Source organism: Battus philenor, unplaced genomic scaffold (genome assembly GCF_028537555.1).
Source record: "Battus philenor isolate CCGP_79_NKW_IND1 unplaced genomic scaffold, ilBatPhil1.0.hap1 SCAF_17, whole genome shotgun sequence".
NCBI classification, from domain to species: domain Eukaryota; kingdom Metazoa; phylum Arthropoda; class Insecta; order Lepidoptera; family Papilionidae; genus Battus; species Battus philenor.
The window spans coordinates 4,744,630-4,771,824 of record NW_027181679.1 but is presented as its reverse complement, the minus strand read 5'-3'; the positions used below and the strand labels follow the sequence as shown (position 1 = coordinate 4,771,824).

Below are 27,195 nucleotides of genomic sequence, written 5' to 3'. Positions count from 1 at the left end.
AAAAGTATAATATGGAATAAATCTGATAGCATTCAATTGCTTATAATTGATCGAAATTTGTGGAATTTGTTTTTGAGTCATTTGCATGGTTGATATTATAATTTACACTAATTACTGAATATCATTTAAAAAGAGTAATTGATGAGTTTTCGGCTCTGCTCAGCAAATCATCATTCCGAGCTGATGGTAGATTTAAAAAGGCGTCTAAATGACTTCTTTCAATTCGATTCTTAGTTTCAAATTTAAAATTAAAAGTATAATATGGAATAAATCTGATAGCATTCAATTGCTTATAATTGATCGAAATTTGTGGAATTTGTTTTTGAGTCATTTGCATGGTTGATATTATAATTTACACTAATTACTGAATATCATTTAAAAAGAGTAATTGATGAGTTTTCGGCTCTGCTCAGCAAATCATCATTCCGAGCTGATGGTAGATTTAAAAAGGCGTCTAAATGACTTCTTTCAACATAAAGATTTATTGAGTTTAAATTTGTAGTGTCATGTTTTATTTGTGACAATACTATATGCAGCGTGTAAAACACTACGGTTTCTATTTATTGGCAAATAGATTCCGTATTTTTTTTCTTTTCCTTTTCTATGTCGCCAGTCCACCTTTTGGATGACCTGCTCACGCCGCGTCTACCGGCTCGTGGTGGCCACTTGAAAACTTTGCTTATTATTGTAATATGTTTCAGAGTGGTCAATTCATATTGCATGATTGGTAATGATGTAAAAAATTTATAGTAGAAAAATGTGTTAAATGTTTCAGGCCTTATAATCAATCAGCCTGTACATACACTAGTATCATTAATTACCTGTAATCGACAGCGCAGTCCCACACGTGGACGTGCAACTCTGACAGCACAATTGATGGCGTGTACCCAGGCACCGGGTAGTCTAATACGTCTAATACATCCATGAATTGACTGAGCCAAGCGATGCCTTTGTCTCCACGATGACGTAAGGTCGCTTGCTCTATGCCCAATGCGATGCAGATCGTCTAAAATTATATAAATCATTGACTTACGTAATGTTTTAAACAAGAGGGTATTTTAAAATGTTCTTATAAATATAAATTGTTTATCAACTAAAATTTTATTAGCCTGTGAACCTAGACTCAATTTATTTGTTTCATGTAGGTGACTAAATTAAAAAAAAAAAACTGGTATAACAGTTTCGTTCCAGTGTGGAAAGAACAATAAAAATGCAATCTTGTGTTATTGGACTAAGAACTATATGGAGGCGATTTCATTGATTTACCAATAGAAATAGTTATCCATATATGTTCATTGTTTATTACGTACAGTTGCAATTTTCCTTAATAAATAAATATGTAAACATAATGTGAACGTTTTTTTTTACCCCAACCTAAAGCAACCGCTTATAGAAAAATTCGAGTACTTTATACAAAGAATGAAAATAATTATCAAAAGAAGCAAATTATACTTGTTTTAACAACTCTCAATAGATACCGGACTTTATATATTTCGTGTGACAGAGATAACGCTCTACGAAGCCGAAATGAGCCGATTGTCTCTTTTCAAAGGTCGATATGCAATATTTATCGGAGGGTACAGTACCTACATCGGAACGTCGATTTAAGACGACGGCCGTAGTAAGCGCGTACAGCCGAAGGCAGTCGTCATTTTTAATTTTTTTTTGCAATTAAAATTTAATATATTTACATTAGGTGAACGTTATACGTTATATTAAAATGTGTTTTGTGCGATATAAAAAATAATATTTTTTGTAATACTCTAAAACTTGCGATATCAATAAAATAAACCAATTATTTAAAAAAAATAGTTAATAAAAATAAAACAACATATTGATATACTGATGTATAAAAACGCAGTCTTAATTATAATACAAGTAATATCCGCTTGTAATGTAAAACACTCTTATCACATATGTGTTAAAGGGGAAGATGAGCCCCGTGTCGCTGCAAGAAGACGCGCGCGGCAAGTAAGATCTGAATGCGCGTTCACATGTGGTTAAATACTTACCCAAAAGAGAACCAACAAGAGTCTACAACATATACGTTCAAAGAACATGAACATTAAAATTTGATTATGACTTCCTTACCTTTAAATTTGGAGTTTCGTTATCCGGCTCAGTCTTTAAAGCGAGGGAGAACATATCTTTTGGTTCAAGGCGCTCTTTTATAATGATACCTTTACTGGATGGGTAAATAGTTTTCTTTAAATGTAACGGTAGAGATGTGCCATAGAGACGCAGAGGCGGTTTCTCTGATGGTATAGTGAGAAGGGCTAAAAAAAAAATCAACGATTTTATTACATATTTCTGCTATTTCCTAAAGAGCATACCAGGAATAATTTCCTTCAAGATCAGATTTCTGATCAGATCTGACTATGTTGTCAGTCTACCAAGCGAGAGGCTTACCAACGCCGCGTCCACCCGTCAAGATATATTTCATTTTATTATTGAAAGGTTTTCACTAGATGCCAGTTATCAATTAAATATAGGCCTTATAGTTCAACCCATTTTTAATTTTTAGCCTTTCATAGCTTTTGGAGTACACTTAACGTTAACATATATACTAGAAATAGTATGGCGGGAAACAGAATATTAATATATGTGTAAGAAAATGAAATGCGCTAGGGTTCAAATATTTTCATAACTAAATCGACATTCAAAAACTGTGCACCATAAAAACATGATTTTAAAATGTATTATATTTTTCCTTTATTTACAAATAATTGTTAAAAATTCATAATAAATACATATTTTGTGAATATTGTTCCATAAATATCAAATCCTCGGTGCTGCTATTGGCTCAGTTTAAATTTGATAATTTGTAAGCTTCTGTTCTGTTGTTCTGTTAGGGGCATTTACAGCTTTATCGGAACAGACTTCACGGAACGTAAGTCCTCGGAGGCACAAAAAAATTGTCTTTCTAACAGACAGAGCGTTCCGAATTCTCAAGACGTAGCACTGTTAGTCTACTATATGATTCTCTGGAACATGATGTTCGTGTTTATATATAACTAAAAAGATATACCTCACAATCAATCTACTTCCCTTTTTATGCTAACAGTGACGATTACTGATTACTTATAAAACTCTGCAAATGTCAAGGAAAAATATGAAAACCTAAAATTTATATTATGCTTGAAAATTATTTAAAGATCGTACTATTTTTTTAAATAAGGCTAAAATGGCGTAAATGATAGTATTTTTTTGTTCTAAAAACACAAGATTTTCACCAACGGACCAAGTATTTTTCTGATTATTGATAATTTTAATAAAAAAAATACACTTTAGTTTTTTATTTTTTGAAGCTTGCACGAAATTTGTTTTCTTATGTGGATATGCTTAAGTACTCACGTTCATGGTATAAAGTAACCAATCCAGATCTAAGGCACAGCTGTGCAGTCTTAGCGCGACCGTGAAGTCCACTGACTTGGCACATGCTCAACTTGTGCGCCTCCAGTACAAGTTCTCCCATTTGCCCGGGGACAACACGTTTATTGGTATCCTGTTTGAAATAATTACGTTATTGTAAATGGAAAGCTGGTTTATTAGAATTTTTTTTATAACAGACAAATAATTTTATTCTTAAAGATATTATGTACTCAAAAAATAGATATATAATTTATTTTAATTTTTTCTCCAAACACAATGACAAAGTGTGGGCAGAGCGTAAGTACAGATCTTACAACTTTCGAGAATTAACGTGCCCTAAAAAAACCCTGAGTATATATAAAGAGATATCATATAGTAAACCTAACGAAATAAATCACAAGTTCATAAGTTAAGAAAATTAAATATATTATAGATGTATAAACAAATCAACTACTTACTCTAACAGGAGCAAAGATGGTCAACAGGCCTTTGCCAATTTTGAGAGTAAGACAGAAGTTGTGACTTTCACTCTCTTTCTGAAGGAAAGGTTTTGAGTTTCCGATGCCTTTTTTCAATTTGTTGTCGTAAGTTGAATAATAAAGATTTTCTTCTTCCGAAGATGTACTTTCCGAGTCGGAATCTATGGTTTAAATTATACGTCTATTTTAGATAAACTGATTTAAAAAAAACAAATTCCTAAATAGTTTAATTGAGATGAATTTTAATATAAAACAAACGTTTCTTTACAAATTCACTTTCTAAAAAAAATATGTCATATTTTTTATTTGTACACACGAAAGAATTTTGTCTTTTTTTGAGCGGTATTTGAAAATTTCAATCAAATTGGAACAAAATTTAAGAAATCAAAATTAAAAAAAGGTTTTTGTATTTTGTATACGTTTCGTTAGAGAATCAGATCACCGATTACATGATAAAAACAAGACAACTTTAAATGACTGCTAAATTATCTTCAAGAAATGAATTAGTTCAACAGTTGCTTTTTTAAGGACAAAATGTTTAAGACCCAGTTTATCTGCGAGTCTTGAGACAATAGGGGTATCAGTGAAGCTTCTTATCCAAAGTAATAACAAAGGAAACCACTTAGTCAGTCAGCAATAACACTTGATTGTTAATAAACGATGATCGATTCCTCCTAATCCTTATGTAATAAGATAAAATTTAGCCATAATTTTATCGATTATAAATAGGTTTACTGTATAAAAAAGTTCGGACTACGAAGGATAATGGTTTTAAGTTATTTCATAAGGTTCCACGTTTTTGACTATACTTTGTTTTTTTTTTTGTTATTTTAATATAATTGAACTTGATAAATACTAACCATTACCGGCGCCTTTGCACATAGCAAAGGCTGGGTAGATATTACCACACATGTGAGGACTGATTTCGAATTGATCCACTATATGCGGCTCCCACAGTAACAGGTCAGAATTAATACGGTTGTAAATAATTTCGTAAAGCTGCTTGGACCTGTAATTTTTTTCATTAATTATACATTCAAAAAAATACAATTAAATGAATTCATCAAATCTGTGTAGTTCGAACTGCTTAGGGAGTCCATGCGTTCTTAATATTTTTTTCTATGTAGTACATACTACTTTTTATTTGTATAAGTAATAATTGACGGTCGCCACTTACTCTATATTAAAAAAATATCGTTTGATATACATGATGATTGGTTATATAGGTGTAAAAGTATAGAAGGGGGAATGTATGGCTCATTTACCCGCAAAATACTTTGAAATATATTTCACTGATCCTTTATTTAGTTATTCTGAAATATGTTACACTAATTATTTGTTTCTATTGAAATACGATAAGCCAGTGGCTTCTATTTAGCAGTACAAAGTTTTGCAGACATATATATTAATAATAATTAATTTTAATGTTTTAATTTGAATTTTGAAAATGCTTTCTCTTACTAAAACTAAAACCATTAGTTTTAAATAGGGTGTACCGTACATTAATCGACAGCAAATAAGCTAGCCATACTAAAGTTTTTACATTAATAACCAATCATCCTGTATATTGATAAAATATTCAATACAATGAAAACAATCCAGTTACTGAACTAAGAATGAAAGAATTCATCATTTTGTCCATGATTAATATATAAAAATATTCTTTTTTAAGAAATCAATTTTTTTTTAAATACACATATAGCAACAAGAAATAAATAATAATTGAAAATACATACTCTAGTTGTAAGCTGAGTATGGGAAGATTAAAATCAAGATGTATTGCGGCCTTTTCTACGGAACTGTTTGTAAATTCCGTCATTTCTTCTTCGCTGCCGGGTACGACCAGGTCTTCCTCGTGAACTAGAAGAGTTATAAAAGAAAATGTTATAAACTAAATATAAAAAAAAATCATTAACGTTTTTCACACTTGGAAACAATAACAGCGCTCACTTGTATATTGTCAAGAGAATGAATCTAGAAAATAACAATCGATAAAATCCTTTATCATGCCCCAGCTACATGGATACAGCTACATGGATTCAGGAGCCCACAAAAACACCTTTAATACAACAGTTAGAGAAACTTATACCAAAAACTTACTTGTAATAAGATTTTTTATGAGTTAGATATACATATTATTATTATATAATTGTAAACACCTATGGAATATAAACTACCCACTATTTAGAATTCAATTATTAGCTTTATACTTCTATAATGTTAGTTAAACCCTTTCAAACCTCTATCGAAGTGGCAAAGATCTTTTTTATTAAGTTTTAAATTTACATCACAATAAATTGAATATTCACATATGATGAAATATTAAATTGTTACACCTAGGTATTATACAATTATTCCTTGAATTGATGTAGTCACCTAATTGTTTCTATGGTACAATTTAATGTTATTTCTTTATATATTATGTTATATAAATCTACTATTTATATTTATTTCTACTCTTTCTAAGCGTTTCAGCAGCATTTGAGAGCATCCTACAGGCCTCATTGTTTCCAGCCTTCAAGACAAGAGTGAATAAGTTTTTTCTAGGCAAGTATATAGCAAGTATATGGCAAGTATACTATCGTAGATCTTAACGCTTAACATCATTTAAAAGATAAAAAAGGTGATAATTGCGTTTCAAACCTTGCCGATTGTCGTCTTTTGTTATTCCTTGGTGAGCCACCTTTTTCCCGCTGAATGGACTGGGCAGTGTGCTTTTCAAGTTACTCATTATATACATTGAAGTCGTCATAGGATTGGACGATTTCGGGTCGAAATAAATTTCATCGTGTAGTGAATCGAAGGGTCCCCTCGCCGATTCTCGTGGTTGGAACGTTAGGGATATCCTGAAGAAAATAAATATTAGGTTTTGAAAGCATTCATTAATAATAAAACAAATTAAATGTGGCACAGCTAATGTAACTAAATACTCAGTAAACGGATTACCATTCAGGCTGTGCAGTATGTCTTTAAGAATAATCATATTCGCAAGGTTTTAAAATTAAATTAAACATAACATATTTCAAAAAGGTTACGTCTAGTTAAGATATTAGAGATGATATGATAATGTAATAGCCTGTAATCTTGTATATCCTGCCAAGCCTAAGCTAAATCAAGAACAAAAATATTTTTCTTTCTTTCTATAATATAAACTATCTGTTATGTATTTAATTTTTTTTACAATAACATTTAGTACGATTATCGTTCGCCCACTAGTTTGCGTTCTCTGGATATAATATATATATTTATGTATTATTATTTGTGTGTGTATTCATATACAACATAAATATTATTTCCTGGATAAATGAACGAAACTTAACGACATATCTCAGCAGATTGTCAATTTGAAGTGGGCTTGAGTAGGCCAGATAGGCCGAAGAGCAGGTGGACGCTGAGTCCTTAAGATTCTGGAGAAGAGACCATGATGTTCACCCACGGTGGACAGACGACTTCGTAGAACTTGCAGGTGGTTTGAAGACGCTGTAAGCTCATGTTCAGCAGTGGACGTTCTATCACTGAAATGATGATGATTTCCTAGATATTAAAAAAATATACCACCTTAGCGGTAGTTATTATATTATTATATTGCATTTAAAAGGTATCTATAACGTTACAAAAGAAATATTGAACTGAGAAAAAAAAATATGTATTAGGTTATTAATTCATATTCGGTAGTATTTGGCTTTTATATGCTCCCTGAACTCATCTTGTGCCAAAAGCCTAGATAAAAACGCATTGTAGGGGTAGAAAATATTATTGTATTTGACCTGTTAACACTGCTAGCAATTTCCCTTTGTGCAGTTTCACCAAAAATGTGGTTGCGGAAACTGAATGATGAAACTAAAAATTAGAAAACAGTTCGTTGCACAGGCTCACCGAAGACTACTTGTGAAGTGTATAGTGAAGTGAATGTGTGAGTGTAATGTAATTTGCGAAGGAAGATTAACTTGGCGGTCGAGGGGACGTGTGGGAGGAAGTACGCTGGTTATTTTAATAGTATATAATACTAGATAGATCGACAGACATAGTTAACCATTATGGTACGAGCATCGACTATAGTCGACGGCCACAGGTGAATGAGTACAGCCGGTTTTACATAACAAGTTGATACAGATACACATTACTTTCACCTAATGTTATCATAATAAAATGTAATTGTAGAGATAGGTTAAAATTTCTTGGTTGACGACTAAATTCGACGCACGGCCGTGGGCGTTTATATTACTGCTGTCAACTAAAGCCGACGCTCGGCCGTGCACGTTTATATTACTGCTGTCAGCTAAAGCCGACGCTCGGCCGTGCACGTTTATATTACTGCTGTCAACTAAAGCCGACGCTCGACTATGTGTATGATTTTGTGACCGACAAGCAACGTTCTGATACCTATGTCTTGCAGTGAGCGTCTATAGGCTGAAAAGAAGAATAAAAACTTACATAGGTACCGGTGACGTGATATTTCCCTTCAAAATATTTCCTTCAAATGAGGCGGCGTCCATTGTTGATTGAGCGACGTGGGTTGGTGGCAGATGCTCATTTTCCTATAACAATATTTAGGTTTATATATTAAGTCAGGACATAGTTGCTGTTACAATAAAAAATCATTTATTTTGTTTTTCGTTTTCGAGTGAATATGTGTGAAATATTATTGTGATATTAAAATGAAGTGCGGTTATAAAGAGAACCGAATTGTTTTAATAGTATTACAAAAAGTAGATACGGAATTAAACGGACTTGATATAGTGGTTAGTGGAATGTTTTTTTTTTATTTAATACTCTTTATTGTACAGGCGTTCTATGTGATAACCGTATGCCCATTAAGACCAAGGGTAAAGTCTACAAAGCAGTTGTCAGACCAGCTATGCTCTACGGCTCGGAATGCTGGACTGTAAGTCAGAGACACGAGCAAACACTTCATGTCAATGAGATGAAGATGCTTAGATGGTCGGGTGGCGTCACTAGAATGGACAAAATACGGAACGAATATATGAGAGGTTCGTTTAAGGTAGCTCCGATCCCCAGCAAATTACAGGAAAAAAGATTACGATGGTATGGCCACATTCAACGGAAACCAGATAACCACGTAGTAAAAACTGCCTTAAGCCTCCCAGAATTCCCAAGAGGGAGAGGGCGTCCAAAAGCTACGTGGTGGTCTAATATCAGAAAGGAACTGGAAACCCTTCAACTTGATGCAGGGACAACCCAGGATAGAGTGGCCTGGCGCAAATTGATAACGAGACCCGACCCCAAATAAAGGGAAAAGGGAAAGAAGAAGAAGAAGAAGACTCTTTATTGTACATGCTAGGATACATTTAAATAGATTAAAAACAATAAACAAAAGAGTATATTGGTCTTATCACATAAGGCAATCTCTTACAGACAACCATAGTACAGAAAAGGTAGAAGTATAAATAATGGGTAGATAATATGTACAAAACATACTCTAAGCATACATATGCATGTTGTAATACATATTATAAATATAATACGATAATAAAAAAAAAACATCAAACTGATTTGGATCGCACTTACTTCAGAAAGAATAAAGAAACGGAGTAAGAAAAATATTAACAGATAAACAATCATGGGTCTAGTAAGTAGTTCTTAACCATTTTCATAAAAATAGGTAGTGACTTAGCACGTCTTATATTCAGCGGTAAGTCATTCTGGAATCGAACGGCCTGTGAGGTAAAAGATTGGACCATTAATGAAGAATGTTTATAAAACAGATTATTAAGGCGTACAATGAAATGGTTGATACAGACTTCGTCAAGCTAAAGACTGACCGTCACCTACTCCCAATCGTTATTTATGGTCAATTTTAAAGATCATTGCATGTTCTATACGCCACGAGTGTGTGGCATCTTGTTTAGTTTTTGCAAAGAGGTTTAAGATAAAGCATTAATAATGATACAAGGGGCGGTCTTATCGCCCCAGGTAATCTGTACCAGACCTTTGGATGGAGATGAGAGACATGAAGGAGAAGGCAGTTTAGGGTTTTTATCATTCATGTCATTACTGTACACACATACATATATACAAACATACTTAAATATGAAAATACATTAAATAAATATAAAAATACATTAAATATGAAAATACATTAAATAAATATGAAAATACATATTATATGTATTTTCATATTTTCATATGAAAATACATATTATATGTATTTTCATATTTATTTACGTGAAAAGAGTGCTACATAAATGCGAATTACATAAGTAAGAATCTGTATAAAATACCATCGATGCACGATCGAAACAGAAATAATCCAATAATATACCGCCCGTGGTTCGTAGAAGGCAACGCTCGACGAGCGAGAATCGTCATTGTGTAAGTGTTGTCTACTGTTAAGGAACGAATGTCTTTTCATATAGATTTACGACTTTATATATGACGTGACAAAAGACAGCAATATGATACTGCCATCTCGATATAAGTCGATATAAGAATACCATATAACGTGGGACGCCGGTAACAAGATGTGGGGTGTGTGGAAGTGTGTTTTACTCACGCAGTAATAGAGTTGTAGGGTGGTAGCCTTGAGGGTAAGCGTGGTAGGAAGGGCTCGCACGCTAGCGACCTGCTGCCAGCCCGCTGTGGCTGTGTTTAGACGGAAAAGTAGATAGTCCGGACGAGCGCGTCGCATCTCGTAGTTTACGCCCGTTCGCAAATCGGCGATTGGGAACCTGTTATATTGTAATTAGAATTAAAATCTTGATTATGCAAATTATATGTAAGATTTGATTATTTCGTCAAATAAAGCATAAGTATCAAGTTCGTTACGTAAAACCGAATTGATTAATTAAATACTATTTTATGTATATATTTATTAATCTATGCGACGATATTGGTGAAAGGAGCACTAGAATTTGCTACGGAATCTTTCTTTACCTAGTATCAGTTCTATACAAAAGCACGTCCCGTGAAAAATTAACTTATCACCGTACCCTTGCTGAGTTACAATACGAGACTACAGTGCTGTTGCTGTCTCCGAATTCGATTTAACTGAACGACGAAGAGTCGCAGCATCTCTTCAACATCTGCGTTCTCGACGCATCTTTTTCTAAAACTCAGCCTCAAGAGTTTATCGGTATCATACTTTTATTCTAAAAAGTGTGATGATATATTAGACGGCACTCGACCGTCGATGGTGCAATTTATATTTATTTTCTAATCAGCGTCATAGAACGAGAGGATGTGGCAAAAACCCAAATGTTCACTGAATTTCTTTTTGGTAACGATATATATATATGTTTATTAAAATCACCACATGGTGATTTAGCCTGAGACACCCACCTTAAGGCTCAGAACTCCGTCAAATATTGTCACAATTACTAGTCTTTCGCTGCCTTCATCCAGCGACTCACCGTGACTTTGGCTATGTCTTCGCAAGGAACATTAACTGTACAGTGGGTCACTATAAAACGTAACTTTCGCGCAGACAGACTGTCATTAAATTTGATAACTCGGTATAACTATGAGTAACAGTTGTTACGAAATATTTTCGCTGCTCGAACATGAAAACACATATAGAAGTCATTATCTCTGCAAAACATTGTTTCGGTTTTATATATAAACCTAACTTTACTACGAATAAAGCCGATATGATCGATTACTGTGAAAGATATGTTATAAATATTAGTTTAAAATATTTTAAGTTTAAAAATTACCTTAAAATCACATTGAGCTGTGGACAATTCAAAGCAAAGTTGATATGTGTCTGCGGTGCGCTCGCTGGAGCGGTAGTGGCAGGTTTTGTGGGGAAGAAAGTCGCCGACATCCTCTCCATTAATGTCAACTCTACATCGATGTAGAATGGGGTGCATTTCAATCTAAAACATAAAACGTATATCATCATCAGGTCATGTCAACCGATAAGGCCCACTGAAGAGATAGGCTCCCCTTACGACGTGTTTTCCAGCTTATGGTCGCCACTTAAGAACTTAAATTTAAAAGTTCAACATAAGATGAATTACATCTCTTACTAGAATCAATAAGAGGTTATCAACTGTCCTATGATAAATGCCTAAGATCAGAGAAGAATAGGAGTAAAAAACTCAGCGGTACTGTATTATATTAAAAGAATATCGTCGTTTCAGTCCATAGACGCCCACTGCAAGGTATAGGCCTCCCCGAAGATATCTATGGGGAGATATACAATAATTAGTACGCTTGGAAGACTGTTTGGCGATCGCAGTGTGGTATTATGGTATGCAGAGGCTGCAGTTCTGCGCCTCTGGAAACTTGTTTGTGAGCATTGGTAATCCTATACAATTAATGCACAAAATATGAATTATTAATAATATTCGTGAACCATAATCGCAAGTCACAGTCCTCTAATGCTGAACTACCGTTATAAAGAATATAAAATTATGTATTAAATAAGTTTATTGAAATAGCCTGGAATCGAACGTATCATTGCCAAGGTGTGCTATCTACTGAGTCATTAACAATGTAATCCATGCACATGAATATTTTTGACAATTTTTTGAAATCTAGCAACAAAAGCTATCTGAACATTTTGAAATAACTATATATGCTATTTTAATAACGAACATATATTAGTAAATCGTACATAACAATTTTGTACTGGTTAAAAAAAAAAGTATTTAATTACTTACACTATGTCTGTTGTCGGTGATGCCGATTTCTTTTCGCCCGACACTCTCATATATTTGGATGTTTGTTTAAAGTTGATTTTTATGTTAGGCGCTAGCACTGAAGTACCTCCCTCTGCATCTTCTGAAAAGATATCAACTTTATATAAAATTCCGAGCTGGTGGTAGCATACTACTTATAATGTACTTAAAAATAATCGATGTTTATTAATGTAAATGCCTATTTGAGTAAAGATTTTTTGAATTAGAATTAGTTCAAAAAGTGTCAAAAGTGTTTAAATTAGACATCTTAAAATATCTAAACATTAATATAAGATAAAAAAAAGTTGTAAGTATTTAAAACTAATATAATATAGTAGCCAATGCAATACCACACTAGCTTAACTTATTTACGAAGTATTTATCCAAATAAAAAATAATCATTGAACATGTTGAAAGTCGCAAAAGTCGGGAACGGCACCAATAAATTCTATTTTTTTTCATAATTTCGTTAAGGTAAAAAAAGGTTAAAATGAAACAACACCTTTCGCAAATAAACCATAAAGTAAATTATAATATTCAATATACAAATTTGTGTATTATGGTACACAGTAGACGCTGTTGCTTGTTCTCTGGAAACTTGTTTGTGAGCAGTGGCAATCCTATACACAAATGCACAAAGCGTGAATTATAAGACATTGTATTTTGAGAATAGAGCCCGCGACATACGATCGCATGTAATCAAACCAAAAATATAGTACACCTTAAAACTTTCTAGTGTACAAAAAACATTTTTTTTCGGAAGTAATCGTCGTTTTATTAGAAAAATTAGTTTAATAATCAAGGTGGTCAGTTTGAATTACGTCTTATTAATTTATTTTATCTGTTGGACTGCGATGATACGCCAATAATGTTTTAATTTCATGGACCCTTCCGCTCCGTGAACTCATCTCCGATGAAGCTGTAAAAGCCATCAGGCTTGCAGCATCAACTTCAACCGAAAATAACTAATAAGTAAGTCAATTACTTTGGACAGTATGAAGCCTTTCGGTACAGCTATAAATTTATGAATGAATGTAATGTAAATATTGAATTACTTCGGGTCAAAAATATAATTATTTGAGATATTATAAAAAAAAAAACAATACCTTTGGTTTCAAATCGTATCAAATCGAAACTTTGAGGTGTTCCATCCTGAGGTTCTGGTTGATAGGTAGATGAATAGAGACATTCACGGACAAGTGCATTTCGAATAGCCGCTTCACACATTAATTGACTTCCATGTGACGTCACCTTCTCACTTCCATCTAGACTCATCTCAGTTGTAAGTAATCTGGAAATAATTATCTTATTTTTTAGACAAAGATTCGTCGATGGCTATTTTTATAATTGAATTTTAGGGGCAACATTTCGTCGTCGTCAGCGGCGCATCGAAAAAGGGAATTCCACATAAATATAACTCTTTATTTACATCGGTATTATGGCAGCAACATTACGTCTTAGTCAGCGGCCCGTCGAAAAGGGGAAGTGCACAGAAATAAAATTGTTCATTTACGTCGATATAAATACGAGCAGAGTTCGAATAATAAACACACTTCTACTTCGAATTTGTATTGCTACAACCTCAATTTGAGTTCATTTATTTTCTATATTATTATTTTTTTCTATTCACGTAGCAAACAGTGAGTAGTGTTGTTATAGTGTTTGTGGCGTGAAACGGCAGCGTAGGCCACTCAGAGATCCAAGGAAGAATCCGGACGGTTATTTTATGGCTTGCAGTGAACGTCTATCGGCTGATATGACGATGATCATTGATTTTATTAATTCCTATTGGAAATCTCTGGGATTACGTTCAATACTGGACTTCTTATCAGCCAAATATGATACAAGATAATTAGAGTGATCCGGATCCTCCCTTGGTTCGTCTACTGTGTTCAGGGCCAGGAGGCAAAAGCCATCCTCCTAAAACAGATCATGAGGTGTGGTGTGTAGCGTCTTGTCCAATTGTGTAGAACGCGGTGTCCTGTGCTATCGAAAATATTTGTATCTATAATATGTTGAAATTACTTATATTTATATACTGTAATGAATGTTGCCACTAATAAAATAAAAAAGATTAACCTACCTTATATGGTTTCTTTTGGTAGCTTTATCTAATGCATCATTCATTCTGTGACCGTCTCTTCGATCATCGTTCCTGCAGAACGTCTCTACACTGTCAAAGAAGTCTCTAGATGCTTGTTGCATTTTAAGCATTGATGCAGACGAGATATACTCCGTGCCCATTGGTGTGGGTGCCAGAATATCCTGTAAAATTGATTTATAATACATGATTGTAAAGTATATTGGCTGAGTATAACTGTGTGAAATTTTCATGAATTTATTATACCTTATGTAAGAGAACACAGGATAAAGAAGACATTCTCAGACTAATGTGAGACACCTCAGCTGTTGGATCTCCGTCTATATGTGGAACTGAAAGTAAAAAATCAATTAATCTGCAGACTAATAAAGCGATAAATTAAAATATTTATTCTATTTTCATCATACGAGTTATTACAATGTACAATACATAACTTATCTCATTATTTAGTAATTATAAGCTTAGGCTACATTTACAATTATATAGTGAAAGCTTATTCGCGTTTTCATTATTACGGATTAAAAAAATACAGTTTAGTTCCTATATTTGCAGCTAAAAATATCTTTGCTTGCAGATCTAATAAGTCCATACATACATACATAATAAAAGGATTCCAATGGGCATCTAAACCCAATATCCTTTGTAAAAGCAGTCAAATGGCACAATAAAAAAAGTGAAATAGATCTTATTACAAGTATGCTTAAAGTATGTTGCTGTATGTATGTTTATAATGTATGATATCGCCGAGGACTTTGATATAAGCCGCCTTCGCCGCTATCGGTTTTTTTTGGAAATGTAAACAAACGAAATCAACCTTATTCATGAATCAATAAAGTATATTTTTAAATGTTGTTATTTCGTTCAATGGTAAAAAGGTTTCAACACGCACAGGAAACGTGTCATTTAATTTGAAAAGTCATAGTGAAATTTTAAGAATGGCAAATGAGCTTTGCGATTTATTTATGAACATGGATCCGTCTATTTAACGAAGTCTTATTTTTAAGAAGAAAAACTGTTTGCGACTGCTGCATATCAGTCTGGATTGAAGGACCTTTAAAAAACTACAAAACTACAAAATTCTTCAACCCAATATACATACAAGTCTTAAGATAATTAATCAAAATGTTCAAAAACTTGAATTAAATTATTTTTTATATATTCGTTTTTTATTTTGTCACCTAGGTACGCATTCCCTATAATCCCATATACACTACCATTCGGTATTCGCGGTTTCTGTTTTCGTGGCATATTTATAGAGCATATTAGGAGCATAGATATTTGTGGTTTTATATCTTTATTCTACGTTAATCTATGACTTCGTGACAACAATGGCGAGTCCATAAAGTTTAACAACAATCAGATCAGAAAAGATGATAGAAAAAAAATTACGTAATTGTTTTTACATCTTTTTAAAAAAAGTACCTTAATATAAACGTATCATTGAATTTTCCTCAAAACTTTAAAATGTCTTTAAACATATTGGGTGTGAATATAAAAAAATAAAAACAATTTTAATAACATTACCTTTCCTGTTCCTCTTAATCCTTGGTTGCGCAGATGGAATGTTGACACTGGAAGTCATACTTGTGCTCATAGAACTGACAGAGGATGTGAAGCTCTCGGTCATCTGATTATGTGACGTCATCGGGTGAAATTTCTCATTTTCTGCATCACTGTCGTCTATAAAATGTTATATAAAAAGTAAGAAATATTATACAGTTGGAAAGAGGCAGTGAGCGGGGCACAGCGGTCTTGCAACCAATGGTCATTTAAGCCCAAAGGTTTTTAAATGGTGACCACGAGCAGTAAGCGTGGGGTGAGTATGCCCGCTAGGTGGACCGTCGAAATAGTAGAGATCGCGGGAAGTTAGTGAAAGCGGGCAGCGTAAGATCGGTCATCGTGTCGTTACTAGGGGAAGGCCTTTGCAATGGCTGTTTTACTTAAAAAAGGTAAAAAAAATTATTCTGTAGAAATTAAATTTCATGAACTTACCAAAGCTTGGTCCAGACCAGCCATACATGTGCATTGGTTTTCCTTGCCTTTCCATGTTACCCTGTAACTGGGCCTCTATCAACTGATAATCAGCCAACTTCATAGGCTTACATTGCATAGTCCCACCGGTCGAACGAAGTGGCAAATTGCTGCAAATTAAAATTTTATTTTAAATATATTTAAATTTGTCATAAATTATTACAGTTTTCTTATGTTGGTACCTTGTATCTTCTAAATCAGGTTGATTCAGAGCATCAACAAGTTCAAATAGGGTATGCAACTGTCTAGGTGTCAAAAATACAATCAGGGATCCCAATAACATTTTGACTTCAACTTTGGGACCCTCAACTTCTTCAGAATATTTCAGTTTAAGTGTCAACTCCTGTTGGCCAGTTAGCTTGGCAAATAGAATAGGCTCTGGGTGATTGATTTTTTCTTCAGGTGTAGGTTCTCTTATTTCACTTTGACTTGTGTCTTCTCCAATAATTTCTTTAATAGGGTCAGATTCAATTGTTGAGATGACACTTCTTGTTTCATAAAACACATCTGATAGAGTGCTCTGATAGTTTGCATCTGGCGTCTCAGCAGGCGTGTCAGATTTATCAGCTTGAGATGAAACAGATTTTTCCATTGTGAGGCTTCTTGCCATGGTCCGCATTTTTGATGGGAACTCATCTATGTATAATGATACTCCACTAAATTGAATTTTTTTGTTAGTGTAAGTAGCGACTATATATGTTTTAGAGCTATCAGGATCAGTTGATTCTGGTACAGGTTCTGAACCAGCTTCATCAAAGTAGTCAATGCTGTAAAAAGTAATTTTCCATTTTATTATATTATTCTTAAACATAAAACTTTACAATAAATAAACAAATAAAGGAAAATAAAATAACCTTATTCATAACTTTTGAATGTGTCAAATACTTACTTTTGTATGTAAATTTCCAAGGCAATGCCTTTGACTCCATTTTTGGGTACATGTTCAATTCTTACTTTGGTGTTAACAAATTTAACTTTCACTCTACTCAAAACTGAAACGATATTAAAGATAAAATAATTAATTGTACAGGAATGCCCATCATATAGATGTTCTGATAATGAATTATAATTAAGTTCTCCGAGATGACTTTTCATTTCAAACATTTTAAAAGAATATTATGTCTACGCTTTCTTAAAGGTGAACAGTGTATTTAATACATCCTAAATTAGTCTATTATCAATAAGAATTCACACAAAATACAAAAGTGTACTTAGGGATAACACAAACAATTTAAAGGATGCATGTTATAATAATTATGAATTAGGCTAAATAACTAAAGTGAACAAAGACAATAAGATAAAGATAGTTTAGAAAAATTGTATCACACTAGTATTCTTTAACTACTGTTGGATTATTTAAAACATTTTGATAATAGTGTCTGTTATAAATGGAAAATGGTCATTTCTTCTTAAGAGTCTAATCTCAAAATATTTTTTTTTATTTAATACTCTTTATTGTTCATGTTATAAAAGAAGTAGATAATTTTTTTTATTAAAAATTACAAAGGACTATCATAGATGCTACTTTTATTTGCTAATCAGCAAATTTTTTTTTCCCCCCTCAGGCAAGCATGAATTAATCCAAGACTATTTGATGTTTTTACTTTTAATAACCCATTTTTATGTATATGTATATTTACAAAATAACTTTCATTGTTATATACCGTATTAGATTGCATAGAGTTTATAAGCAACTGGTAATAGTTTCAACTTATAACAATATTAGACTACAAAAATATTTAAATATGCAATAGATATGAATTAATCGAGATGTGATATATATTTATTTTGACATCATTATGGTTTCTTTGCGTTTTAAAATGTTTATATAAGTAATTTTTTTTAATAATTAAAAAGAGTGATAACTTTTGGTACACAAATAATTTAATTTATTGAAGTAACAGATATATTATAAAAATAAATAAAAGTTAGACACACGTAACATATACAGCATCAAACAAATCTTTATTAGTTGTCCTATGTACTGTTAAAAAGAATTGAGATAAAAAAAGCTTACCGGAATCAATGGCATGTGCAAACATTTCAATTCCCTCCACTGGATTTGATTCCTGTGGTCCAGCTTCTTCTCGTAGACATTCCGCCGCGAGTTGCATAGATGATGACATAGACGACCACATGGACTCCAACATGGATGATACTAAAAATTCATATAGAAAATTTGATGAAATATTTAATACAATATTTTGAATAGTGGAGTAATAGTTTAACCCTTTCAGTGCTGTGCGAAAAAGAGGTGCCTACGCGAAAACAACCGGTCAAATTTCAGTTTTACTAGGCCTTGAGAAAATGCTAATAAAAATCAAACAAGTAACAATATTTACATGATTCAAAAGCTACTACTATAGATGAAGAACATAACTATGACTAATTTTTCTTTACTCGTTAAAAATTAAATAAATATCAAAGGTTTAAAGAACTATAAAATTAGAGTTCCCTCTTACAAAACGTTTTTTTATATACAAAAAGTAATTTTTTCATCATCATTTCATATGGACCAATTATTATGAAATATATACTTTGCAGTTCCAATATATTTTGTAACAAGATAAATAATATTACACAACAAAAAAAATTACTCGAAAGTACATAGTGTGCGTCGGGCAGATTATCTCTTCCGAAATATGTAATTTAGTTATAGAGTTCTTTGGCTATACGAATAGTAAAGCGCTGCGAGGCAGGAGCCGATATATCAGCTCTGGCACTTATCGTCAGTGTACCAGGTGTCGATATCGGTTCCCGGCATTAACACCGTTAATTCATGAAAACGTGAAACTTTAAAATGATATAACTTTAACTAAAAGGTATTTTTTAAAAATTTAAAACATACTTTATTTTACAAAAAAAACTGTCATAATTTTTTTAACAATTACTAGCTTTAAATTGATAATTTGTGACATTATATTTTTTTAATTATTAAATTAAAATTACATTACCTTGTTCAACCCTAACTTTAGGTTGTACTGTGAGTGATAGTCCATTAACTTCAACAATGGAATCATCTTTCAATAATGTTGACCAAGGAATTGTTACTGTTATCTCTTGCATATGTCCATCTACTATTTGCAATGGCCAATTTTGTGAATCGCCAAGTTCATTGAGTGCCTTTGTAGGAAAATAAATTGTATTAATGTTTCACTTATAGTTTAGGATCGGGAAAAATATTGTTTTGAACCACATATCTGTAGTTTGCCTAAATAGTAACCCGATTAATAAATTAGCGGAACTTATATTAAAAAACAATGGTTTTTAATTCATGTACTTAAATATTTTAGTTAGTTCTTATTGTCTAAAATTAAATATGTATACATGTAGTATTGAGGTATATTAAAAAATAGTACCAAATAATTACTACAAACAATGACATCAATGAAATGAGGTCAATGAGAGTATATTAATAATAAAAACAAATATTGGAATAAGTTGTAGCCAAATATCCTAATCTATTTCTGCTTATTTTACATACACACAGAAAATATATAGAACTGAAAATTAAAATATTCAAGTTTTCTCAACTCCAGTATTTATTAGTGTAATCCATGAATGATGGCACTGGCTGACTTTCTATAAAGAAGACTTATTAATGAAAATCAGTTTTATAAATAAATATTTAAAATAACATTAAAGCATTTAAAAAAGGAAAACCAATAATTATGATTTATGTACCAAAAACATAACATGAAAAGAAAAAGCATTTTAAAGTTGTATATCTCAAAGATAGCAATCTATAACAACTGTATGATGGTCTCTTACTGTCAGTACAGTATACTGACTAATAGTGACATAAGGAAGGAGACTATGTTTCAGATTTCTTTAATAAAAAAAGTAAAAGAGAATGCTTTATAAAAATAAGTAGTTGTCAGTCCACTTCAACCACTCTGTAGGTAGCTACTGAAGGTGCAAAAAAGGTTGTTTATGGGATGAAGAGGTGTAATGAACCATTCTTCCAAATATCTGGAAAACCATGGAATCGGAAACCACGGAATGACACCTGGAAAGAAGTAGATCAGGAGAGCAAATGAAGGGTGCAGGATCTGGAAAGATCTATGTTTAGCACAAGGTGATCATTCAACAATAGTAGGAAGCAAAGAAAGATGTTAAAGGAGGCACATTAGAAAGTCACAAAGAAAGTGCAGTTATTTTGTTAATCATAAATACAGTACAAAAACTTATACAAGATGTAGATTATTTTAGAGTAGCCCCAATTTTGTTAATTAATAATATTAAAAAAAAAAAACAAAAGCATGAGTAGGAAATTAAACTATAATTTTTTTTGATTCACATTAAAAATAAAATTATAGATATATAGCACATTTACGTGAGTTTAAGGTAGATTGTAGAATAAAAATTGTTCTACCATCTAAAAAATAACAATTTTAAAAAATATCTGTGATTTCATCTTGAATAATTGTTAGGGTAAAGCAACATATACCAGTCAATTTATGAATACAAATCTATAAACATGTTGAAACAGCTAAAAATTCGATTCCTTCCCAAAAAATAAATATAAAGTGGAGGTAGACCATAAACAATCACTGTCATATTAAATTGTGTGAATTCTACAACTTATTGAGTCATATAATACATCATAAATATAAATGAACACTACTAGGCAAAGCAAAAATAAACAGTTTTTAACTTCCTTTGTTTAAACACTACAAGTTCACGCACGTGGTAGGGAAATATATTGCGCATTTAAATTTGGCTGCATTTTTAAAAGGATTTGCAATAACTGAGTTACAGTATACTGACTATAACTGATTTATATATTTAAACAAAAATAATCTTACCTCGCAGTCAAGGCTGACATCGCAGACCGTTCCAGTTCCATTGTATAAATCGACACTCAGCTGATCTAAAGTCAATTTTTCTTCAAGGAAATTCCCAAGATAACGTTGTAATAGATACCTGCAAGCCCTTTTCTTGATGCTCTCAGACCATGGCAGATACCAAAACATTTTTTAAACTATTTTACAGATCATTACACTACGAATTTTTAGTTTTGTGCGTAATGACTATTGTGATTTGCGTGAGACTGACTTAAGCACGTAAATAAACATAACGTTCCGTGTTACTGTTGGAAATGAGTGATCTCTCATTTTAAAGGGCAGATTATGTAAAGATCCTGTTATTCCGTGTCGTTTACCTACAACTTAATCAAATAAACATTCTTATTAATAAATTAATATTAGATGGCATTTTAATCGATTATTTTGAATTAACTATAAATGAAAATCTTAATTACAACCTGTTAACGAATTTTTATTATTATGTTCATAGTATCATTAGAAAATGACAGTCAATAATCATTTAATTGGCAATAATGAAAAAAATTAGGACACTGAAATGAAAAGTAACAACTTAACTAACCACATTAATACTTATTGCATAGTTTAGTTAAGAAATGTTATTAGAGTAGGATGACATAATTAAAAAAAAATATCTGAGATAGAATAGTTTTTATTTCACATGCATGAAATACCGGCAAAAAATAACAAAAGCATACTGTTTATATTGATATTAATACATATTGAAGATTTCATTACTTCGTATGCACTGAACACTGTTATTAGTTCCTAGGAAAGAAACAATAGGTCGTGCCAAGAAACTTGAATGTATTTCTTTGGTCAATAGATAAAGACGCTGTTCTCGTTATATGTGATCAATAATGTATTTCAATCGATTAATTTTATATTACATTATTTTTGCAAGTTTAACTAACACTTCGGCAGAATTTATTTTTTTAAGAACTATCGAAGCAGTGGGATTTCCTTATTATAAACTTTTATTGAGTTTAGGCGAGTGTAAAGGTATCAATAATAATTTTAAGTTAAGTACTTTTCACTGTTTCAATAAATTAATGTCTTTCTAAATTTTGTGCAGAAAATATTTTGTATTCTGAAAGAAAAATATGGCCACAAGTTCGAATGAATAGAGTTTTCGATATTTTTTACATTGGTGAAAGGCGTAAGTACATGACTATAACTCATAATTGCTAAATTTAAAAATATTATTATATTTTCTTTACTTTGTACTACGCCGTACATTTTCCTTTTGCGATTTCGTGGGTAATAACCTTAATTATTATATTTCAGATAACATTTTGGTATCACGCGTGGAGTTAAGACTTGTTATTAACGATACAAGTTGTCAAGCCTACTCAGTAAATGGTGTAGGTCATCGCGAATTTGCAGCGACCTTATTTTTACCAACTAATTTAGCTACAGTATTTTCTAGTATGACTATATTTACGTGTACTAAAGATACACTTGAGAATAATACAAACGAAGTAGACGTGCAAATGCCATTTTATGTAAAACGCAGGGTAGTATAAAATATTTTAGTAATCTGTTATTTTAAATTGTCTTTTTTCTATTCTTAATAATATCATGTAATGCTTCGATTATATTCACAATAATACCTGTACATGCGAAAATACTTATCGCGTACTCTAAGTTTTTTATGCCGAAAATTAGTTACAGGCGTAAAAGAAATAATAAAATAATTAAAATGATTGTCACAAAATATTAGATCTTTTTTATAATTAATTCAATTTAATGAAACTAAATAAATACTTTCTTACAAATGAAAGTAATTTCAACATAGTAGTTGGAACTCATGTTTGTTACTCATTACATGAAATATCAAGGTTAATTACGTTTTATTTTCATCTCTTGATTGAGTAAAGTGAATACATTGTAAGTTAAATATTAAAATTTTAATCTGTCTACAAAGTTACGTGTCTTAAATTTGGGTCTGACTTAATTATGAAGATTAGTTCAGGACTTTAGAAATTAAGTATCCCTTTAGGAAATCACAAAACAAAATGGCGAAAGTTAATTTAGTTAAAAGTATCGATCGTTAATTTTTATTACCACCAATCATTTAGTAAAACTTATTTTGTAAGCTAAGAAATATGAATGTAAACAAAACGTCATTGTTAGCAATAAAATAGTGTTACACAATTTTTCGATTGCAGAATTGGTTTCGGAGGAAAATGTATACATAAAATATTTTGTTACTTTTACTTACACATTTGTTTAAAAATCGAGAGATATGTTACTTCTATTTATAAATGTAAACTTAAATGAGAATTGTATATATATATTATTCTTCTGGTATACGTTAATAATTTATATATGAAATTAATTAGATTATTAAATGTGTAATGTCATATTTTATTTAATAAAAAGTAATGAAAAAATATTTACAATAGTTTGTTTTTTTATTTTCTGCCGATATAGAAATATGTGGTATCCTAGAAAGATGTGTTTTGTTGATTGATTTATTAAAGATTAGATGCTTGGACAGGTTTTGTACTGCTAAAAGTTAATGACCTGGCGATGTTAAAAGAAAGATTAAATATCAATATAACGTATTTCAAAGTGATTACTTAATTTTTTGATTCGTTACCTAAATAATAAACAAAACCTTTTAGGTTTTGATTGACGCCTTAAATATATGGCCTGTTTTAACTTTTATAAACACCCGTTTCAATTTTCTCTGTGGTATGTATAGGAAAAAAGTTCATTTACATTTTTGCTCGCCATGTTTTTAATTTTTTTTCATGAAAATCTTTTTCGTGCCTTGAAGAAAATAAAAAAATGGAAAAGTCCTCAAATTTTTCGTATATTTACTAATTTGGCTAATCATCCATATTTTTATGAAAATTTGTAATAAAATATAGATGGTATTTTTAGATATTAATAAAATACAGAAGGTTTTTTTTTATTGCAGATTTGATTTTAAGAGGATTACAAAAGAAAATTTAATATTACTTAGTCTCGCAACAACGTCCATAATAAAGTTAGTTTAAAGTTAAAACGTTAATACTACACTTAAAAGTTTTAAATTAATTTTACTCCCTCGTAATGCCTGTTATGTTTTTTTATTACTTCACTTTTGTGGGCTTTGTAAACGGCGAATTGGATAGAGAAATTTAGTTATTAAATTTTTGACATTAAATTTCTACAGTGCATAAAGTTGTTATCTCTGCTATAGATATTTACTTTTACTTCTACTGTTGTACCTAAAACTTGAACCTTTATATTAAAATATAGAGATAAATCTTTTAATTCCTTATCCACGATTCCCGACCGTCACCAGAATAATTGTCTCGTTGACAGACGATGGACTGAGATTTTTTTGACTTGCAAGCCAAGTGACGTACGCAAACGTCGAGAGCGCCTAGCTTAACCAGGGCTTCCTGGAGAGCTTCATCTCATATAACAATTTCACCGGATTCGGTGGCCACCGAACTTTTTTTCGGCGGACGGTTCATGGACTATATAGGCTCAAGGAAACCAACGAGGATACCTAAGCTTGCAGTGCCACTAGTGGATGATACCCGTTTAGCATTCTGTCTTAAGGGCTACCGACAGGGCCGAACCTCGACTTGGCCGGTTGCTATTGCCTGGCCAACATTACTACCGCTCTGGAAAGAGCTAGCGCTGGGAGAAGAAATTATAAGAACGATTATATCTAGAATGATCAGCGGTTGACGACCCCTGTTATAAATGAGCTAACTACGATTCCGACGACGCCGTTAGGTTATCGACCAGATCAGGCATCGAGAAACTGCTAAATTTCGACAGGACTATATATATTTTATACTCATGCGCGGCCTGGGGAAATCCCCATGTTATTACTCCAGCAGTTGTATAAATATAGCCATGTAAATTTAACTATACAAGCATTGTGTAAGAGCGTTCCGTATATAGCCATGATGTTTACTTCACAAAATAGTATTTTATTTCATTATGGATAGAGAACCTTACCCCACCCATATAGCTCTCAACTCATTAAATACTATAAAATGAAAACGCAAGTTGTCTAAGAGAGAGATACGGACTATACGTAAGACTGATTGGTGTTTCCTCATTTTAAAACAAAGTCCCGCGTAGCTTTGTGCTGATCACCTTCTGCCAAAAGATCAGTTGTGTTTTGTTCAGTGGATTACCTGTTATTAAATAGGTACTGCGATGAAATCTATAGGGTATTTCCCGTTAGAAAAACTTATGTATGGTAACCTTCCACCGCTGGGCTAACAAAGTATTATGCATTTGATGGAGTCAGGCGTTATCTTGCCGAAGTCCATCCTAAGTAAGAAAAGGACCAATATTTAGCCACTCCGCACATGCTCTGTGTTTGGCACTAATCGGTGTAACATAACTCCTGAAGATGCCCTGTGGAGGGGTGAAACACGTGTTGAGTGATTTAACGGTGGTAGTTGTGTAATTCGCATTGTTTGCCGCATACGCATTTATCAGCGGGCTGGCGAGCGGTGCGCTTTGTTGCACGACTACCACTGCATGTGCGGAAGTGGCTAAATATTGGTCCTTTTCTTACAAAGTTTTCTCTATTAAAACCATTCTAATGTCTTCGGCGGTTGCTTATGTAATTAATGATTTATTATACTACTGTTATGTAATTATAACAGCGATGACCTGGAAGAGATTTTGGTTACGCGTGGAGCTAAAGCCTTATTGCCCTTATTATGTAATACGTGTTGAATCAACATCTTTGCCACTATGAGGCCGACACATGCTTGCAGTGGGCTACGCCCGAAACTTTTTCTATGGTCTTTTTCACTGTCTCTGGTTGGAAGGCATGTAGTTATCTGTATAAACGTTCGTATTATATGTTATACACTGCGATATATGTCTGCGAGCCTAGCGCAAATATCAATAGTAATCATAAATTTTAATAATATAAGTTGTGCCTGAGGAAAGACAACTAGCAAATTTTACTAAATTGGGATAATGTACATAGATTGGATATCAAATTTTGATGAATAGATTATTAGATATTTATAAATAAAGTTTATATTATCAAGTACTACTACCGGGTCGGTGTGTATGGATCGACTTTGCACACTTCTTTAAAAATAACATTTATAATATATAATTTAACATGATTAGCGCAGCGTAGAACATCCACCCATAAGGTAGACAGACGACCTTTTTGAGGTCAACGGAGGACATTGATGCAAACCGCTCAACTGATCTTATTGGAAACCATTGAGGGAGTGCAGTAGGTAGGGTAAGAGAAGTTATTTTAATAATTGAATTAAAAAAGATATCTTGCGTACGTATATATTATAATTTTAAATTTCGCTATAAGAAATATAACATCATCATTATCGTTTCATCATCTAGATTTCCAAGAGGACCGGTTGGAAGCAGTGTGCATCCCGCGTCTTCTTAGGCCCTTTACAAGCTCGTCTGTCTTCCTTGTGGATGGACGTCCTACGACCTTTAAGTCCCCCAGAGACTATCTGTTCTGCACGCTATGTAGCCTGCCCACTAACACTTGAACCTATCATTCCGCTCGGCTATGTAGGTTACCTTCGATCGTCTCCGAATCTACACATTTTTGATTCGTTCTCATAGAGAGATCCCAAGCATAACCATCTTAATGGAAATGAATACCATTGAGATGTGCAACAGATTAAAATATACGAAAATTGTATTTAAGCATGCGAGGAGTTAAAATGGTTATAAAAAATACATTTAAATTCCATCCATCTTTTATTGATCAAAATATATTTTGT

The 27,195-nt window shown here is 32.4% G+C and overlaps 1 protein-coding gene across 1 annotated transcript in view; it reads right to left on the bottom strand.

The window, feature by feature from the left end:
* Positions 1-21,677, bottom strand: part of Atg2 (Autophagy-related 2) — a 38,668-nt gene extending 16,991 nt beyond the window's left edge. The window contains exons 1-21 of the mRNA XM_068762739.1: positions 21,434-21,677; positions 19,580-19,748; positions 18,643-18,783; positions 17,515-17,617; positions 16,808-17,392; positions 16,587-16,735; positions 16,119-16,274; positions 14,841-14,926; positions 14,577-14,758; positions 13,600-13,784; positions 12,476-12,596; positions 11,525-11,686; positions 10,366-10,540; positions 8,286-8,389; positions 6,495-6,697; positions 5,588-5,711; positions 4,712-4,860; positions 3,831-4,012; positions 3,355-3,505; positions 2,092-2,276; positions 822-1,006 (exon numbers count right to left, since the gene is read on the bottom strand). Coding sequence (XP_068618840.1) covers positions 822-1,006; positions 2,092-2,276; positions 3,355-3,505; positions 3,831-4,012; positions 4,712-4,860; positions 5,588-5,711; positions 6,495-6,697; positions 8,286-8,389; positions 10,366-10,540; positions 11,525-11,686; positions 12,476-12,596; positions 13,600-13,784; positions 14,577-14,758; positions 14,841-14,926; positions 16,119-16,274; positions 16,587-16,735; positions 16,808-17,392; positions 17,515-17,617; positions 18,643-18,783; positions 19,580-19,748; positions 21,434-21,601 — 3,665 coding nt within the window. The 5' untranslated portion in view covers positions 21,602-21,677. The remainder of the gene's footprint in view (positions 1-821; positions 1,007-2,091; positions 2,277-3,354; positions 3,506-3,830; positions 4,013-4,711; positions 4,861-5,587; positions 5,712-6,494; positions 6,698-8,285; positions 8,390-10,365; positions 10,541-11,524; positions 11,687-12,475; positions 12,597-13,599; positions 13,785-14,576; positions 14,759-14,840; positions 14,927-16,118; positions 16,275-16,586; positions 16,736-16,807; positions 17,393-17,514; positions 17,618-18,642; positions 18,784-19,579; positions 19,749-21,433) is intronic.
* Between the last annotated feature and the right edge of the window lie 5,518 nt (positions 21,678-27,195).